Consider the following 19,209-nt stretch of genomic DNA (forward strand, 5'->3'; position numbering starts at 1 on the left):
GAAATAGTGAACAGATACATCATCATGAACAAAAGTGGTATACATTTGAATTATATCATTTAATACAATAGAATATTAATGAGTGCATATGTTTTTGTTATGAGTTCGAGGTTAACTCGAGATGGAATAGAAAAAATAGGTATACTTAATTTAAGTGCTCCCATTAAAATGAAAGTCCTTTCGTATCTCATGTTTGTGTATGTATCCTTTGGTATATAAACCATTGTTCTCCTCACAAACTTTACTAACAAAACTCTCTTTTTTTTTTTAATCTTTATATACGTGTCAAATATTTCTTCTTTGCATTCTTTCTCCTTTTCATTCTCTTCCCGTTTTGTCTCTAATGGATATGGAGTAGCATATACTTGCATACTGTCTTTATTGTTCTCCACATCATTAGTAACAATATTGTCTCGTAACGTCTTTGTGCTTGATGAAACATAGTTTTAGTTGATCTCCTTTTGTGACATGTTGCAAAGAATGTAAATAGACAAGAAAAGGGAGTTTTCTTCACATCTTTACCGAAGTACATATTTTTTTTCCTCTATGCAACCTAAATTTGAAGATACAAAGTTTTAGAATCGGACAAGATGTATAAGAACACATAAGACAAAAGAAAATAAAAGGAATAACAAAAAATAATTTTTTTTTTTTTTTTTTTTTTTTATGATTGGATAGAATAGGAAAAAATAAAAAAGAATAAGAAAATTTCATAATGAAAAATAAGAAACAAACAACAATGGAAACATATATCCGACCTAGAACCTACGGTTTTGATACTAAATGATATGAAACTTTTGGGATTAGATCTAAAAGCCTCGTCAAAGAACAAGATCTCTAGATCTAAATTATCCAAGAAACCCAACAACAATAAGGAATCAACCCACGAAAAATTTTGGAATAAATTAGGTTGATGATCAAAATTAAGAGTAAAGAAAAATTATTTCCAAACTCATGGTTCAAATTACTCCACAAGTTAGTATGATCCAGACTACTTGAATACTTTAGCAGGTAAATCTAAACACAAGAAATGCAAAATAACAAACTGAGACTTAATAAGCATAATATACGAACTTCATTTTTAATATCTAAAATATTTACACTCAAGCAACAACATGAATGATTATTTATAGTATTGAAATTATTGTGTGGTACCGTTATCACTTTCTTAGAGATCTTACAAAAAAAAGAAACTGTTAATTTATTATTTGTGGTACGGAAATCAACTTGCTGATTTGTTGACAAAGCCTCTAAAATTAGAAGCATTTCGAAAGTTGCTGAAGAACTTAGTGTGCAGAGTTCTGACAAGAATAAGGCTATAAAAGCAAACTCAGTGGGTTAGTTATGTCAAAACCTAACAGTATTCTTTTATCAATGTTCATAGCAGAATCAATTATGAGCGTAAATAAACCTATCTCTTTCTATCCATAACATAACCGTATTCTCTTATCAATCTCTCATATACATAGTACTTCGATATGTAACTTAACGTTTCATGAACTATCTTATTCCTATGGTTACATTTCGTTTTGTGCATCCTTCTCATATCTTATCTCAAACATATCATTGAACACATCATATCGTAATTATTATCATACAATTCACATATTATAACATATCAGAAGCATATCAATCCACAAACAATTCACACATATCAATATATATGACACGTGCAGAACCATGGGGCACGTGTCAACATCAAATATAACCATGCCGATAGAAAGTTCAATTTTGTCTGTCATTTGTCTCCAAGTCAACTTATATAAACCATGACAATAATTTCTATTTCAAGTCCGTGTATTGAATTTCAAGTGAGTATTAGAGAATTTTTGACTTTGTTTAAGATCTCATTTTCTATTATTATTGTTTTAAAGGATATTGTTACTGTTATAGGAAAAATTTGTTAGTTTTTTTTTTTTTTTTTTTTTTTTTTTTTTTTTTTTTTTTTTTTTTTTNAATCAATTCTTTGATGTGATTTACCATAACTATTCTAGAGTGATTTACCATAACCTAAGGGTTTGAAGAATGTAAAAGATATATATTTATATTAACGTATATGTATGAACTTTCAAAAAGGATCGCATAGCACAGTGGATTAGCGCGTCTGACTTCGGATCAGAAGGTCGTGGGTTTGACTCTCACTATGGTCATCAACCAAAATTTAGAAAATCTAGACCGACCATCCTCATGTTTGTTCTTTGATGTCCTTTCATTAAGTGAGATGACTTACCAGTTACCCGCTCATGAATCGGGTTGGATGATTGGCAAACCAAAACTTAGAAAATCTAGACCGACCATCCTCATGTTTGTTCTTTGATGTCCTTTCATTAAGTGAGATAACCCACCACTTCTATATTTATCATGACGTACATATCTATTCATGTTTATCATACATGGTATATCATGGTGTCTCGCAAGGCATAAACACGATGATAGATACGCACCGTCACACTTGAGTAGCACAAGCGGACGTCGGGCCACCATTTCAGACTTGGTGGTTGACACGCGTCTTTCCTCCAATTTTTTTTTTTTTTTTTCCCCCCTTGCACTCCTAGCATCATGGACGTGGGTTCGATCTTTGATCGACACGTACAATCCCTTTTTTATTCACTTATTTTCAGATTTTCCATTATTTTGACTTTCTTTTTATTTTATTTTATTTTTTCAACTTTTTCTAATTTCTTCCATTTTAAATATCTTTTCTACAACTTTCTATTCAATTGGACCAAAATGTCCTTCGAGATTTGACCGTTGACTTTGACTTTTCTCTTCTTTCGACTATTATTTTATATTTTTCTTGAGCTCCGTGCATATTTTAAAAATTTTACTTTTCAATCAGATCATGAAATCCAACCACTAAGATCTTCTCGTACCTCTATAGTTCTAGTTACCTTTAACTTTTCTATTAACTATTAAATGTATAACTTATTTCGTTAGTGTTGCATGGAAAACGACTAAGTTCACCAATACTAAAACAATATTTGATGTCATGTCTTAAGCATGTGTTCTAGGACATGAATCCAAATGTTCTATCCAACCATCAATCTTTCAATGAAATATTAAAATCTTATAAAGTATCCAATGTTATCTTTAACGTTTTCAAGATTTAAGTGTCTTTAATCGACACTATCAACATATGTTTCCATAAGATCTACCCATCTCTTTTAAAATTTTCTACTTTTCGTCAATTTGGTGACCCTAAATAGAATGAAGTGTGCAAACCTGATAGGCAACCTACTAGTAACTAGAGTTACGCTCAACCTTTCTATCTTCTTTTGAAATCATGGAGTGAAATTCATAGCAATATTTTTTCATTTTTCAACTTAAATACTGAAAATTTGAAAAATAACCGAGTCTTTGACACAAATCCTCACGTGTTGCCATTCCTTGCTCGTATTTAACTCTCATTCTTCTTTTGAACTATTTTGACATCCTTCTTAATCATACTAACTAAGCTAGGTACTTCAAAGAATTCTTTGTATCATCATAGATACTAGGTCTTATATATGTTTCATTCCTTTGCTCATGGTTCAAGAAGAATACATGAATAACTTACCTAATGTTCTACCTTCTTGATTAAAGTATTTAAAATGTGAAAAAATTTCGGAAGCTAATTCTATCACGATTGCCCATGACTGGTGTAAGAATCACCGTCTGCCACGTAGGATTCCGTTACTCTAGAAAACATTATTGGAAAATATTGAACATTATAAATACTTAGTAAGTGACTCCACTTTTAGAATGAAGAAGTGTAGACACATGCAATATGAAAACACAACATTCCTTCCTAATTGGAGGGGAAAAGAGCATCAATTTGGAGGTAAAAGGACCAGTGACGACTGCGTCAGTCCTAATCGGAGGGAAAGACAGAGATGTCATGACCTGATTTTTCACAAGCCGAGGCTCGTTAAAAACTTAAAAAACATGAAAAGACATGTAAAAATGGATGGTGAAAGTTTTCACATTCAAAATAAAACATAAATACATTTTATTTACGAATTCAGGTTAAAGTTTGATTACATTGGGCCCGGTAACTTAAGTAGTTGAAAATGATGTAGTTTTGTATAGCACCTACTCTAGAGTCCGTCTCAACCTCGAATTGCTTCTTATTTATCTAAAAAACATGGAAAACATAGAGTGAGTACAAAGACTTAGTAAGTAGCCTACTTATAGGCTCTTAATCGTGTCCTTGCTATGCTAGGGTACCACACTTCTTAACTTGTTATGGTTCTTGTTGCAAGTACTTTCTTGTCATGATCTAGCCTAAGGACCTTGGTCCTTGGATTCTGAGGTCTCAACCTTAGTTCTGATCTACGGGCCTTAGTATTATGGTTCTGGGTTCTTCTCTTCAAAACTTGGATCTTGATCCATGTTCTAGTTCTTTATCATTGTCTCGTTCTTAGTTATTTTCTATGTTCTTGTTCTGTTCTTATTTTTTTCTCCAAGTCACTCCCCCTAGGATTTACGGTATAAGTCAAGCACTTGACAACCTGTGTCCGAGGCTTCATACGTTCCAAACGACACAGTCTTAACCTACGTCCAAGGCTTCATGCTTTCCAAGCGACGTAGTCTGAACCTGCATCTAGGACTTCATGTGTTCCCTGCTATATAGTCAAAAAACCTATGCCCAAGGCTTCATACGTTCCAAGCGGCATAGTCTAAATACCTATGCTCAAGGCTTCTTACATTCCAAGCAGCGTAGTCTAAAAACCTACGCCCAAGGCTTCATATGTTCCAAGTGACGTAGTTTGAACCCACCAAGGCTTCATGCATTCCCTCCAATATGGTCAGAAAACCTATGTCCAAGGCTTCATGCGTTCCAGGCGGTATAGTCTAAATACCTACACTCAAGACTTCTTATGTTTTAAGTAGCATAGTTTGAAAACCTACATCCAAAGCTTCCTACGTTACAAACGATGTAGTATGAGTCATGAGCATGTTGTACCATAGGAGGTCTAGAAGTTTCTTGAACTCTTGAGCCTAAGGTTCTTGGTCCATTATCCTTGAGTGGCACGTAGCATTCTTTTTATCATACTAGACGTAGGGCTTGTGTTGGTATTTTCCTTGGTTCTCGATCTTAAAACATCCTATAAATTTCTAGGGCTCTTAATTTCTTGAGACGTAGGTGATGACATATATTCTTAAGCTCGCATGAATTATGAACACATCCTGATAACATGCATGAATCATTCAATATATCATGATGTCATAACATATTCGAGTCTTGGAACTTAAGTAAGGGTCATATTGCCCCCTTCAACTTTCCTTATACTCCAACTTAGTTTAGGTTCCAAACTTGAAAATCTTCGGTACAACTTTATTTCTTTAGAAATAGGTCTTCCCAAGAGTAGCAAGTCATTTGAATGGAAGTTTGTGAAATTGGAGGCCATTATTTGGGACACTTGTCATTGGGTTTAAACTTACTTGAATTCGCCTGCAAACCCCAGAGATGAGACCCACTTACCTCGGCCCAGTAAGCCCAAAATTGTGACCAGCCCGATAGCCCAGACAGAAGCAAATCGAATCGACTCAACCCGCGAGCCGACCCGCGCCTCGACCTGATACACGGTGCTGTCGTAACCCTCTCAAATGTCGCCACGTGTCAAGCTGTGGTGCAAGCAGCCCTTGGGCTTGAGCGGCTTGGATGGCGCAGCGGTGGCTCTTGGCGGCTAATCGGCTCATTTTTCCAATTTTAGCCCAATTTCTACCCTTCCGACCCTCCCAGACCTGTTTTCAGCCCTGATTAAAGTAATTGAGGTAATCTTGGGATTGTATTTCATGTTCATTAATTAATTTTTAATTTAATTATGAAATACTAACGAAAGGTGGCGAACGGTCAGATAAAAAACAGATCCTGACAATGTTTGGAGCAGTTCTCAAGGAACGGGAGCTTACATTTAGCATAATTAGGGAGAACTCAGGCTAACGCCAACCAAATAAATGGTCTTACTATAGGATAGGTTAGAAATTTTATGAGTTACAATTTATGATGTATGAGCTATGTATGAGTTATGATGATGCATGAACGGTATTGTATGGTGTTGTATACTAGTATATGAGTATATGATGATGTATGAGCTATGATGATGTATGAGTGATGATGTTGTATGAGCGGCATTGTATGATGTCGTATACTAGTATATGATGATGTTTGAGTTACGATGCTTGAGTTATAATGCATGATGACGTGCGTAATATATATGTTACGATGCATGGCGGACTTGATATGCTTGATGTACTTGATGGCAATATGATGAGTGTGATGATTGCATGATGTTTATCTTAATATGACGTTGTTTTCCATATTTAGCATGTTGTATGATGATGAGTGTCATATTGCATCATGTCGATAGACTGACATAGGACGCAACCCTAAAAGCAGGCAAATGATGTTAATATAAATATCAAAAGAGCATATGTTACTTATGTAACAAAGAGATGAGACTAGAGGATTGTGTCAGAAGAGACGTTATGATGGGAATTAGAGAGACCTCATGCATGTTGTATGTTCGTAAGCATAGGGCTACTTCCCTTAGAGATAATGAGTGAGGACGCGCACAATATTATGATGAGGTTGTTCCGCTGACCTCCGGACGTCGCTACAGATTAACTTGACCAGAAATGGTCTAGGGGGTGTGCGAGCTCACCTAGGGATTCACACTCCCACGTATGGGTCATTTGTAGATAAGTACTACACATCCATAGTTGTTCAAGACTAGAGGCCACCCCTCAAAGAGATAGAGATAGGTCTCAAGAAGAGATGTGGGAGAACATTTGGGATGACAAGACACCAAAAGAAGTATGAGACAAGTTCAGGATGCTTTTCTCAAAGAAGAATAATACAATACTACAACTTCTAGAGAACGAACTGTTATCAATTTCACAATGCGACATGATGATTGCTCAGTAATTCCATAGGGTCAAGTCGATCAGTCGACAGATTACTGAACTAAATCCAAAATTCATCCCTCAAGAAGCTTGCTTAACATTCACTTATAAAGTTTGAAAATTTGTTAGCTAGCTAATAAGCAATGAATAAGCATATGGGAGGCATCATGCTGAAGAGTGAAGAAGAAGTGCTTTACATGGGTAAAAGTCTGTGCAACAATAAGCCGCGTGGATACAAAAATAGTAACAAAGGAAGAAGTCACCAAGAAATCGCACAACTTGGTTGAACTCAGAAGAATGACAAGAAGACTTCTTAAGGGAAGAGATTTGAAAGTATTTTTTACCAGTGTGGAAAGAATGGTAAAAAATTCATGGAATGTTGATCCAAGAAAAAATTTGTCGAAAGCAATGCGGCAACCTCCAAAATAGAGATGGAGGATGAATGAGAAGAGTACTATATGCCTTTGATGAAGATAAGGTAGGGCTCATGACAATGATGGGAGAGCATACAAGTTATGAAAATGATTGAGTCATTGATTTAGAATGCTCAAACCATCGACTGGCGATCAGAGTGGCGCAGCAGAAGTGTGGTGATCTTCGAAGAAGAAATTCTTACCATACTCGAACAACATTGAAGAAATTCTACAAAATACGAAGGATCAAACTGCACACGTTTGGTCAAATATTGATGCACCTAAAGATCCAAATCATATTGATGTTAGTGAGTAAGAAGTGACTCAACCAAGTGAACTCGATGAAAAGGAAATGATACCACAACAACTTAGACGGTCAGAAAAAATCCGAAAGCCAAATCTTAAGTATGTCAATGTAGCTATTATAGAAAACGAAGTTAAAGAGTTAGAGACGTATGAAGAAACATCACAAAACTCGACTTAGTAAAAGGGGATGGAGGAAGAAATTATAGCCTTTGAGCAAAATCATACCCGAAAAATATTGCCAAAACTTGTGCAATCAAAGTGGCGTAGCAAAAGTGTGGTGGTCATCGGAGAAGAAAGTCTTACCAGACTCGAACAACATTGAAGAAATTCTACCATAAAATACGGAGGATCAAACTGCACACATTTGGTCAAATGTTGATGCACCTAAAGATCCAAGTGATACTAATGTTGGTGAGCAAGAAGTGACTCAACCAAGTAAACTCGATGAAAAGGAAATGTCACCGCAACAACTTAGACAGTCAAAAAGAATCTAAAAGTCGAATCTTAATTATGTCAATGCAGCTATTATAGAAAACTGAGTTAAAGAGTTAAAGACGTATGAAAAAACATCACAAAAATCGGCTTGCAAACGGGGATGGAGGAAGAAATTGTAGTCTTGGAGAAAAATCAAACGTGAAAACTAGTGTCAAAACTTGGAGATGTCAAATCCATCTTTTGCAAGAGAGTTTATACAATAAAGTCTCGTGGATGGATCAATCAAGAGATACAAGGCTCAACCTGTAGCTCGAAGGTTCTCTCAATAATATTGACTACGCTATGATAAAACGTTTAGTCCAGTTGCGAAGATTACTACCGTACAGGTCCAGCTAGCGTTCATAGGAAATAATAATTAGAAATTACGGCAAATGGATGTGAAGAATGCTCGGCCAAGGGTAAAGATGCCCGAGTAACAGTTATTTTGGAATGTACTCGTTGTGTTCGAAACGGTGTTAATAAGGAATCCGTGGGGATTTCCAGATATATTACTCAAAAGAATCGACACAATACGCCTAGTCGATTGGAATTGAGAAAATTCTGTCCCCGTTGTTACAAACATACGATTCATGGGGAGATAAAGAAATAGATCGAACCAATCGTCTGTGTGTCACCCTTTTCCAATCCAAGGAAGATGCAAAATTACATATATTAAACATATTTTCGATTTAAATATAAACAAACCAAATCCTATTTCTTGCACGAAGAGTTGGACCGGAAGATCTACATGAACCTAACAAAGGGTTTTAAGAATACAATTGGTATCATGAGTCGGTCATGCAAAGTCCAAAGAAGTCTCATTTGGATGCGGTTCGACTGATTCTGAGATATATCAAAGGTACAATTGACTACAATCTTTTGTACAAAAGAAGCAAATATTGCAAGTAGTTGGATACTATGATGCTAACTATGATGGATACCATGATACCCCAAGATCAACCACTGAATATGTGTTCAAGCTAAATTCGGGAACAATTTTTTGGTGCAACAAATGATAACTAACAGCACCATTATCAACTACAAAAACATATTACAGAATAACGACTGGAGTAGCTTGAGAAAGTGCATGACTAAAACTCTTAAGGAAGGATTTACACCAGAAAGTTTACTATCCCGTGCCACTTCATTGTAACAACCAATCTGAAGTTCAACTACTCGAAAATCCAATGTGTAATACTAGAACAAAGCATGTGGATGCGCACTACCAGAGAAAAAGTCTTGAACTAAGAAGATGAACAAGTGGCAGACTTGTTTACAAAAGGATTGAATACCGACAAATACGAGGGTTTTCACTGTCAGCTCAATGTGGTACGGCGAATGAGGACCAGTGCTAAGTGGGAGTGTTAAAATATCATCACTAGTCGGTCACACCCAATAATTGTATGATCCCATTGTCTATATATTTTAAGAAAATAATTGATGTATTTTAAGAATAAAGATTTACATGTATAGTAAGAATATAGATATCTAGTATTTTACGAATAAATGTTTAGATATTTTAAGAATAAATCATCCGGCTCCACTATAAATACCCCTCCACGTTAAGTTTTACATCCCAAACAATTAAAAAAAAAAAAAAANAATGAATAAGCATATGGGAGGCATCATGCTGAAGAGTGAAGAAGAAGTGCTTTACATGGGTAAAAGTCTGTGCAACAATAAGCCGCGTGGATACAAAAATAGTAACAAAGGAAGAAGTCACCAAGAAATCGCACAACTTGGTTGAACTCAGAAGAATGACAAGAAGACTTCTTAAGGGAAGAGATTTGAAAGTATTTTTTACCAGTGTGGAAAGAATGGTAAAAAATTCATGGAATGTTGATCCAAGAAAAAATTTGTCGAAAGCAATGCGGCAACCTCCAAAATAGAGATGGAGGATGAATGAGAAGAGTACTATATGCCTTTGATGAAGATAAGGTAGGGCTCATGACAATGATGGGAGAGCATACAAGTTATGAAAATGATTGAGTCATTGATTTAGAATGCTCAAACCATCGACTGGCGATCAGAGTGGCGCAGCAGAAGTGTGGTGATCTTCGAAGAAGAAATTCTTACCATACTCGAACAACATTGAAGAAATTCTACAAAATACGAAGGATCAAACTGCACACGTTTGGTCAAATATTGATGCACCTAAAGATCCAAATCATATTGATGTTAGTGAGTAAGAAGTGACTCAACCAAGTGAACTCGATGAAAAGGAAATGATACCACAACAACTTAGACGGTCAGAAAAAATCCGAAAGCCAAATCTTAAGTATGTCAATGTAGCTATTATAGAAAACGAAGTTAAAGAGTTAGAGACGTATGAAGAAACATCACAAAACTCGACTTAGTAAAAGGGGATGGAGGAAGAAATTATAGCCTTTGAGCAAAATCATACCCGAAAAATATTGCCAAAACTTGTGCAATCAAAGTGGCGTAGCAAAAGTGTGGTGGTCATCGGAGAAGAAAGTCTTACCAGACTCGAACAACATTGAAGAAATTCTACCATAAAATACGGAGGATCAAACTGCACACATTTGGTCAAATGTTGATGCACCTAAAGATCCAAGTGATACTAATGTTGGTGAGCAAGAAGTGACTCAACCAAGTAAACTCGATGAAAAGGAAATGTCACCGCAACAACTTAGACAGTCAAAAAGAATCTAAAAGTCGAATCTTAATTATGTCAATGCAGCTATTATAGAAAACTGAGTTAAAGAGTTAAAGACGTATGAAAAAACATCACAAAAATCGGCTTGCAAACGGGGATGGAGGAAGAAATTGTAGTCTTGGAGAAAAATCAAACGTGAAAACTAGTGTCAAAACTTGGAGATGTCAAATCCATCTTTTGCAAGAGAGTTTATACAATAAAGTCTCGTGGATGGATCAATCAAGAGATACAAGGCTCAACCTGTAGCTCGAAGGTTCTCTCAATAATATTGACTACGCTATGATAAAACGTTTAGTCCAGTTGCGAAGATTACTACCGTACAGGTCCAGCTAGCGTTCATAGGAAATAATAATTAGAAATTACGGCAAATGGATGTGAAGAATGCTCGGCCAAGGGTAAAGATGCCCGAGTAACAGTTATTTTAGAATGTACTCGTTGTGTTCGAAACGGTGTTAATAAGGAATCCGTGGGGATTTCCAGATATATTACTCAAAAGAATCGACACAATACGCCTAGTCGATTGGAATTGAGAAAATTCTGTCCCCGTTGTTACAAACATACGATTCATGGGGAGATAAAGAAATAGATCGAACCAATCGTCTGTGTGTCACCCTTTTCCAATCCAAGGAAGATGCAAAATTACATATATTAAACATATTTTCGATTTAAATATAAACAAACCAAATCCTATTTCTTAATTCTAAATTATTTTAGATCCGATCGAAATAGGATTTTCGGGATAAGGAATAAACAAACCATGGATAAATCCAAGAGACTCCTTCTTAAATCCAAACGATCTTTTCGTAGGCGTTTGCCCCCGATTCAATCGGGGGATCGAATTGATTATAGAAACATGAGTTTAATTAGTCGATTTATTAGTGAACAAGGAAAAATATTATCTAGACGGGTAAATAGATTGACCTTAAAACAGCAACGCTTAATTACTATTGCTATAAAACAAGCTCGTATTTTATCTTTGTTACCTTTTCTTAATAATGAGAAACAATTTGAAAGAAGGGCGTCTACCGCTGGAACTATTGGTCTTAGAACCAGGAATAAATAGGCTACTCTTCAATTGAATTAAAATGAAAATCCAAACTCAACCGCCGATTGATGCTTTGTTCGAAAAATCCCAAAATCTAGATTTGATTGTCGTGTCGTAAGAAAAAAAAGGAGAAGAAGAATTAATCTTTTTTTTATTGAACATATTTGCTCATTTTGACCACTTTATCATATTTTATCATACTAATTTCTACTTTACCTTCTCGGAGTTCATTCTCGAGAGAACTCCATTTTAAGCATTCCGCTGGATTCTTTCCAATCTTCTTATTTTATGATCTCATTGGAAATCATATAAAGACAATTCCTATTTAATATAGCGATTTGGGCAAGTATTTTACGATTAAGAAGCAACTGCCTCTTGTACAGATTGTGTATGAATCTACTATAACTGTAGTCTACCTTATTATATCGAATTACTGCATTTATTCGAGCGATCCACAACTGTCGAAAATTTCTTTTTTGCCTACCTCTATCCCGATAAGCTGAAGCCAAAGCTCTTATTTTCTGTTGAGTAATAGTTCGAGTAAGTCTTGAATGAGCCCCTCGAAAGCTTGATGCAAATAAACGAATTTTTGTTCTACGTCTCCGAGCTATATATCCTCGTTTAATTCTAGTCATTGAATAAATGAAACTTTGATGAATAACTAATTGATTTCCTTTCTTTCAGTTAGTCCTTTCTCCTTTCCTAGTCTATTAATAACAAAACGTATTTTTCCAATGTATAAAATAAAAATTCCAATGGCTTTTGCTACTATAACCTTCCCGACCACGATTTCTTTTTTGTTCTAGTCACCCCAAAATACGAAATTGTATTGATACTTGGTATCAAAAAAAAAACATCGAGTAAATAAAAAAAATCGAAATGGATAAAGAAATAGTGGGTTAAAAAAAAAAAAAAAACAAAGTAAAGTAATTTCTACATAGTGTCGTGTAATATTTCTTGATTGGTCTTAATAAAAGTGTCAGTGTGAAAAGGTTGTGTACGTGTATGTGTACGTCCATTCATATATTATTTTATCTTTTTTAGTTTAATAATATGAATATGTGAATCGAATCTTTCATATTTCACGAACATACATATTAGTAGTAGTTGTTAACAAAAACTTTAAATTAAATATGTATATCTTTTTTAGTTTAACCAGTGAAGATGATTGCTCCGACATATATGTCTTGATAAGTTGAATTATATTTTAGTTAACCGCTACTTATAAATGATCATTAATTTGCTTTTAAAAACAACTATAATTAAGATACTAAGAATATAGAGTCTATTAGTAGCTAATAATTAATTGTAATTAAGTTGAATTAAATATCATTAATTTTTTTAGTTAATAATTGTAGGGATAGGAAATATGGGCCAATGCCTTGATAGAACCTAGATGATTGATGTTCGGGATGTCCCGATATTATGAACGACACGTATGCCTATTCATAATGGCATGATCGAGTGAGTTGCAATGGTCGACAACACCTCAAGACTTGGATGGCATCAAGATATATGGGTCATGTTAATTGAGAACCAAGATGAGACGATGAGATGCGACGTTGTAGTGAGAGACCTTAACCCGATTAGAGACAAGTGTTAAGAAACACATCCGAAATTACATTCGTCATTCTTAACATGGTATGAGAGCGATGAATATAATAAGGATGTGTTAAATAAACATCCGAAGTTTTGAAGCTGAATTTAGTTGATTTCGCCGTGAAGAAAATTTTGATATTTAAGAACACCAACATCCGAGTTTTCTGGGTATTCTTAAATATCAAAATTTTCTTCATGGCAGAATCAGTCAATCCCAGCTTCAAAACTTCGGATGTTTATTTAACACATCCTTATTATATTCATCGCTCTGGTACCATGTTAAGAATGATGAATGTAATAAGGACGTGTTAAATCAACATCCGAAATTTTAAAATACGAACATCTTGAGCATGTACGATTTTCGTTAATGTTCACAACATTTAAATAGAATACAAATTACAAACTAAATAAAAAAAAAATAAGAGAAAATATTTTACTAACAAATTCTGAAGATAAAATAAAATATATCAAATATAAAATCCTACCTGATTACGACTATATAAAATATATTCCTAACAAAGTCGAACGGAATGACTTGGCCTAGTGTAGAGGCAAGTCGGTTGTATCGTAGACGATTGAACATGCACACTCAGGCAGCATGTGTAGGTGAACAAGTTAGGATTTTGCACAAGTGATGTTTGGTTGGCGAATACAAACCTCAACTAAGGTCCGATAAAGACACAAAATCAGGCAAAAAAATGAATAATGGAACTTGGGTTTCCTTCAAGGTTTGTTGTGAGTGTGTCAAGATCACGACGCTACACAGTTAAAAAAGTATAACCGAAATCAAACTATCAATCTTTTGAACGGTATCTACTTAGTTATTGCTATGGTATGTACTAAGTTATTGCTCACATAGACCAATATTGCATAAAATAGATTATTCTCTCATTGTTCAATGTTTTTCAAAAATTTATAATATGTTTTGAATTAAATGATATGTGTACATATACCTAGCAACAACAAGAAAAGTTAATTGATTTCTTTTCAAAATGGGGTAATTAGCTCACGAACTACCTAAATTAGCATCGTCTATCTTAAGCCTGACCCTAACTCACATATAAAGCCACTATCCACTCACCCATAACCCATACGTTGTTGATCATATTCCAAAACTATGGACTACTGTAATGACCTAAAACAACATTCTGATCCTCCACCGAAGGTAGAATGATGTGGATCGTACCCTTTTTGTGACCTTAGTTGTTAATTATGACCTAAAACAACATTATGATCCTCCACCGAANTAAGAGAAAATATTTTACTAACAAATTCTGAAGATAAAATAAAATATATCAAATATAAAATCCTACCTGATTACGACTATATAAAATATATTCCTAACAAAGTCGAACGGAATGACTTGGCCTAGTGTAGAGGCAAGTCGGTTGTATCGTAGACGATTGAACATGCACACTCAGGCAGCATGTGTAGGTGAACAAGTTAGGATTTTGCACAAGTGATGTTTGGTTGGCGAATACAAACCTCAACTAAGGTCCGATAAAGACACAAAATCAGGCAAAAAAATGAATAATGGAACTTGGGTTTCCTTCAAGGTTTGTTGTGAGTGTGTCAAGATCACGACGCTACACAGTTAAAAAAGTATAACCGAAATCAAACTATCAATCTTTTGAACGGTATCTACTTAGTTATTGCTATGGTATGTACTAAGTTATTGCTCACATAGACCAATATTGCATAAAATAGATTATTCTCTCATTGTTCAATGTTTTTCAAAAATTTATAATATGTTTTGAATTAAATGATATGTGTACATATACCTAGCAACAACAAGAAAAGTTAATTGATTTCTTTTCAAAATGGGGTAATTAGCTCACGAACTACCTAAATTAGCATCGTCTATCTTAAGCCTGACCCTAACTCACATATAAAGCCACTATCCACTCACCCATAACCCATACGTTGTTGATCATATTCCAAAACTATGGACTACTGTAATGACCTAAAACAACATTCTGATCCTCCACCGAAGGTAGAATGATGTGGATCGTACCCTTTTTGTGACCTTAGTTGTTAATTATGACCTAAAACAACATTATGATCCTCCACCGAAGGTAGAATGACGTGGATCGTACCCTTTTTGTGACCTTAATTGTTAATTATGACCTAAAACAACATTATGATCCTCCACCGAAGGTAGAATGACGTGGATCGTACCCTTTTTGTGACCTTAGTTGTTAATTACTCAAGTACGCAACGTGTAATTACCACAAAATTATTTTTCAAGGTAATGCAAAAAAAAAAAACAAAATAGGTCCAACACTTTTCCAACTTCCAACACAAATTCTCAATAGAATTTTCTGAAGGGAATTCAAACTTTATGATTTTGAAACTTAAATGAAGAACATCTCATCCATAATTTATAAAATTTAATCATCTTTAATCTAATTTACTCAAATTAAATACTAAACAACCATTCAATTAGCTCAATTAAATCCCAATTAAAGTTTAAATTAATCAAATTTAATTCCTTCTTTTTCTTTTTGAGCTCATTTGAGCTCAATGGAACGGAAAAATTCAAACCTCCTACTTTCTGATCTAAGATATATATAGCGTTAACTAGTTGAGGTATCCTCGAGTGCAGTAATTACAAGAATTTAAAGTATTTACGTTGAGGCTTGAAATGCAATATAAATACATATTTATTAGGTAGAGAACAAGAACAAGGCAGTGCCATTAGAACCAATGGACACACCAAACCCTCCAAGATCATCGGGGAAGGAAGAATGGGCTAAGATAGACAAACAAAAGGCCATTTTTATTTTTCTTATGCATGTGCTTTGTATTTTTGCACCATTTCAAGTCAATTCGAGAGCGCTTCAGATTGCTTTGGCATTACATTTTATCACCGGTTTCTTCGGCGTAACTCTCTCGTATCATAGAAATCTTTCCCACCGAAGTTTTAAACTTCCGAAATGGCTCGAGTATTTGTTTGCTTTATGTGGAGCTCACACACTCCTGGTAAATTAAATGATAGATTCTTAAGCGTGGTAAAATATGTACTATGTTTTGAAGTTCTTCGTTGTTTTTTATAGGGTGATCCGATCAATTGGGTGAGTATGCACAGATATCACCACCAGGTAGCCGACACCGAAAAAGATCCCCAACGCACTCCTCGGAGGTTCTTGTGGCTTTCTAATTACTTTGGTTCAACTAAAAGAGTTGGTCCAAGGTACTTATGTATTCTTGAAGGGATAGAAAAGAACATATTTTTAATGATTAGGGAGTTTGTGAAACGAGATAACGTTGGCGACTTGGAGAATCAAAGCTTCTACAAGTTTATTCACAAAACATATCTTCTTCATCCAATTGGTCTTGCAATCTTGTTGTATGTTGTTGGAGGAATGCCTTCTCTTGTATGGGGAATGGTACGTATAGAAACGCTCTCATTTCATTGTGAAATTTCAAAATCTTATATTTTTATCAATGAATTTCGAGTTCAGCTTTTATAGTCCAATAGGTTCTTGAATTTTAAAAATGGTCAAATAGATATCTAAATATTTAACTTTATGTCTAATAAACTTTTGAAACACTTATTAAGTTCATACACTTTAAAATTTTTGTCTACAAGATCTGTGAGATCTCACATCGGTTGGGAAGGAGAACAAAACATTTTTTGTAAGGGTGTGAAAACCTCTCCCTAGCAGACGTGTTTTAAAAATCTTGAGGGTAAACACGAAAGGAAAAGCCCAAAGAGGACAGTATCTATTAGTGGTGGACTTGGACTGTTACAAATGGTATCGGGGTGAATTGTGAGACTCCACATCCTAGCAAACATGTTTTAAAAACCCGGCTGTTACAAATGGTATTAGGGTTGATTGTGAGATCCTACACCGTAGCAGTCACGTTTTAAAAACGTTGGGTGGAAGTTCGAAAGGGAAAGTTCAAAGAGGACAATATCTGTTGGTGGTAGGCCTAGGCTGCTGCAAGTTCTTTATTGTGATATCTCATACCCTAGCAAACACGTTTTAAAAACTTTGGGGGAAGCTCGAAAGGGAAGGGCGGAAGCTCAAAAGACAAAGTTCAAAGACAACAATATCTGCTAACGGTGAGCTTGAGCTGTTACAAGTTCTTTATTGTGAGACCCCACACTCTAGCAGACTCATTTTAAAAACCCTGGGGGAAGCTCGCAAGGGAAAACCCAAAGAGGACAATATTTGCTAGGAGTGGACTTGCGGTGTTACAACATCTTTATTTATATATTTACAAAGCATATTTAATTTTTTATCCAACCGGTCTCTAAACTTTAATTTTTGTATCTTACATATATGTGAATTTAAATAATAAGTATCAAATATGCTAAGAACTTATAAGATTAAACAGATAATTTTATTTGATCATGTAGGGTGTGCGAACCGTACTAGTGTTACATCTATCATTAATGGTAAACACAATATGCCATAGATTCGGAAAACGACAATGGAAGACAAATGATTCGTCCAGAAACAACGGGTAAGTATACGTTATTGAATTAGTAAGCTTTGAAATATTTTAACCTTTCTTTAGTAGAAATTTACCAAACACGAACTCAACATGTAGTGGTATGATATATTCGAGACGACTCTCGTTTCCTTAAATGAAAGTATTAGCGTTTTGGTATGCACAATAATTGATCTATGTTGTGTTGTAGGTTGATGAGTTTGATTAGCTTTGGAGAAGGTTGGCATAATAACCACCATGCCTTTCTTTACTCAGCTAGGCATGGATTTGAATGGTGGCAGGTCGACACTAGTTGGTACGCTATAAGGTTTCTTCAAGCCATTGGTGTTGCCAGTGATGTGAAATTGCCTCCCCCGCAAAGCCGCAGAACCAAAAGCTTGATCATGGACAACCACGTGTTGCACCACTAAATAAGCTTCTACGTATCCATCTTGAAACGTATAGAATAAAATTATGATTGTATATCAACTACTAGTTTGTATTGGCCATGTAATGATCTACTTATATCGAAATCCGCAACTCCGCATAACAACGTACACACTCGTTCAAGATGAACATAAAGAACAAGAGAGAAAATTCAAGTTATTGATGACTTCACGGACGTACAACAACAAAGAATACAAAGAATGAAGAAACGAGAGAGAATACAGAAAATGAAGAAACTACATTTGCGCACGTACTAATGGGTATAATATATATATATTGTTTACTGTACTAAATATAACGATTTAGCCACCTACGAACTATAATCTACCAAATTTTTACACTTTCATTTTGGGCCATTTTCGAGTCATTTTCCATAGATGTTAACATTGGCACTTTTTTTCCTTGTTGAGACGAGAATCATTCACTCGTTCAGAAAAATTGTTTTCTCATTTTAGTTTCATACCATATCCATTGGAGATTGAAATAAGGAAGAAAGAAGTCATCATCGTACTATCATATTGCCATAAAGTGCATCAAGCATATCAAGTACGTCATTCATCGAAATATACATATATTACGCACATCATCAAGCATCATAACTCACACATCATCATATAATAGCATACGATATCATACGATGCAGCTTATACATCATCATAACTCATACATCAAATCTCTACTAGATCTTTTACTTTAAAGGAATCAGAGTCCATATCCCAACAAACTTTACTCAAGTCAGATGATGTGAACTATTAGAATTCACAATTCATCTCGCATACCAATATAGCTTACTCAGTTTCTAAATATTCAACTTTGGAACTCCCATCGCTAAAACAACTATAAGTTCTTGAAATGGTCTATGTCAACTTATATTCGGCAAAATGTGATGATATAAATGGTTTTCCTTGCTATACGAAATT

The 19,209-nt window shown here is 34.9% G+C and overlaps 1 protein-coding gene and 1 non-coding gene across 2 annotated transcripts in view; both read left to right on the plus strand.

The window, feature by feature from the left end:
• The window catches only part of LOC111795046 (acyl-CoA C20 Delta5-desaturase-like), a 32,168-nt gene extending 13,836 nt beyond the window's left edge, over positions 1–18,332 (plus strand). Inside the window, exons 2-5 of the mRNA XM_023677276.1 lie at positions 16,073–16,384; positions 16,459–16,791; positions 17,769–17,875; positions 18,054–18,332. Of these exons, the coding sequence (XP_023533044.1) occupies positions 16,073–16,384; positions 16,459–16,791; positions 17,769–17,875; positions 18,054–18,273 (972 nt within the window). The 3' untranslated portion in view covers positions 18,274–18,332. The remainder of the gene's footprint in view (positions 1–16,072; positions 16,385–16,458; positions 16,792–17,768; positions 17,876–18,053) is intronic.
• On the plus strand, positions 2,077–2,150 carry TRNAR-UCG. The gene has a single exon. It is a non-coding gene; the product is annotated as a tRNA-Arg (tRNA).
• Positions 18,333–19,209: the final 877 nt, after the last annotated feature.

This window comes from Cucurbita pepo, chromosome LG05, assembly GCF_002806865.2.
Source record: "Cucurbita pepo subsp. pepo cultivar mu-cu-16 chromosome LG05, ASM280686v2, whole genome shotgun sequence".
NCBI classification, from domain to species: Eukaryota; Viridiplantae; Streptophyta; class Magnoliopsida; order Cucurbitales; family Cucurbitaceae; genus Cucurbita; species Cucurbita pepo.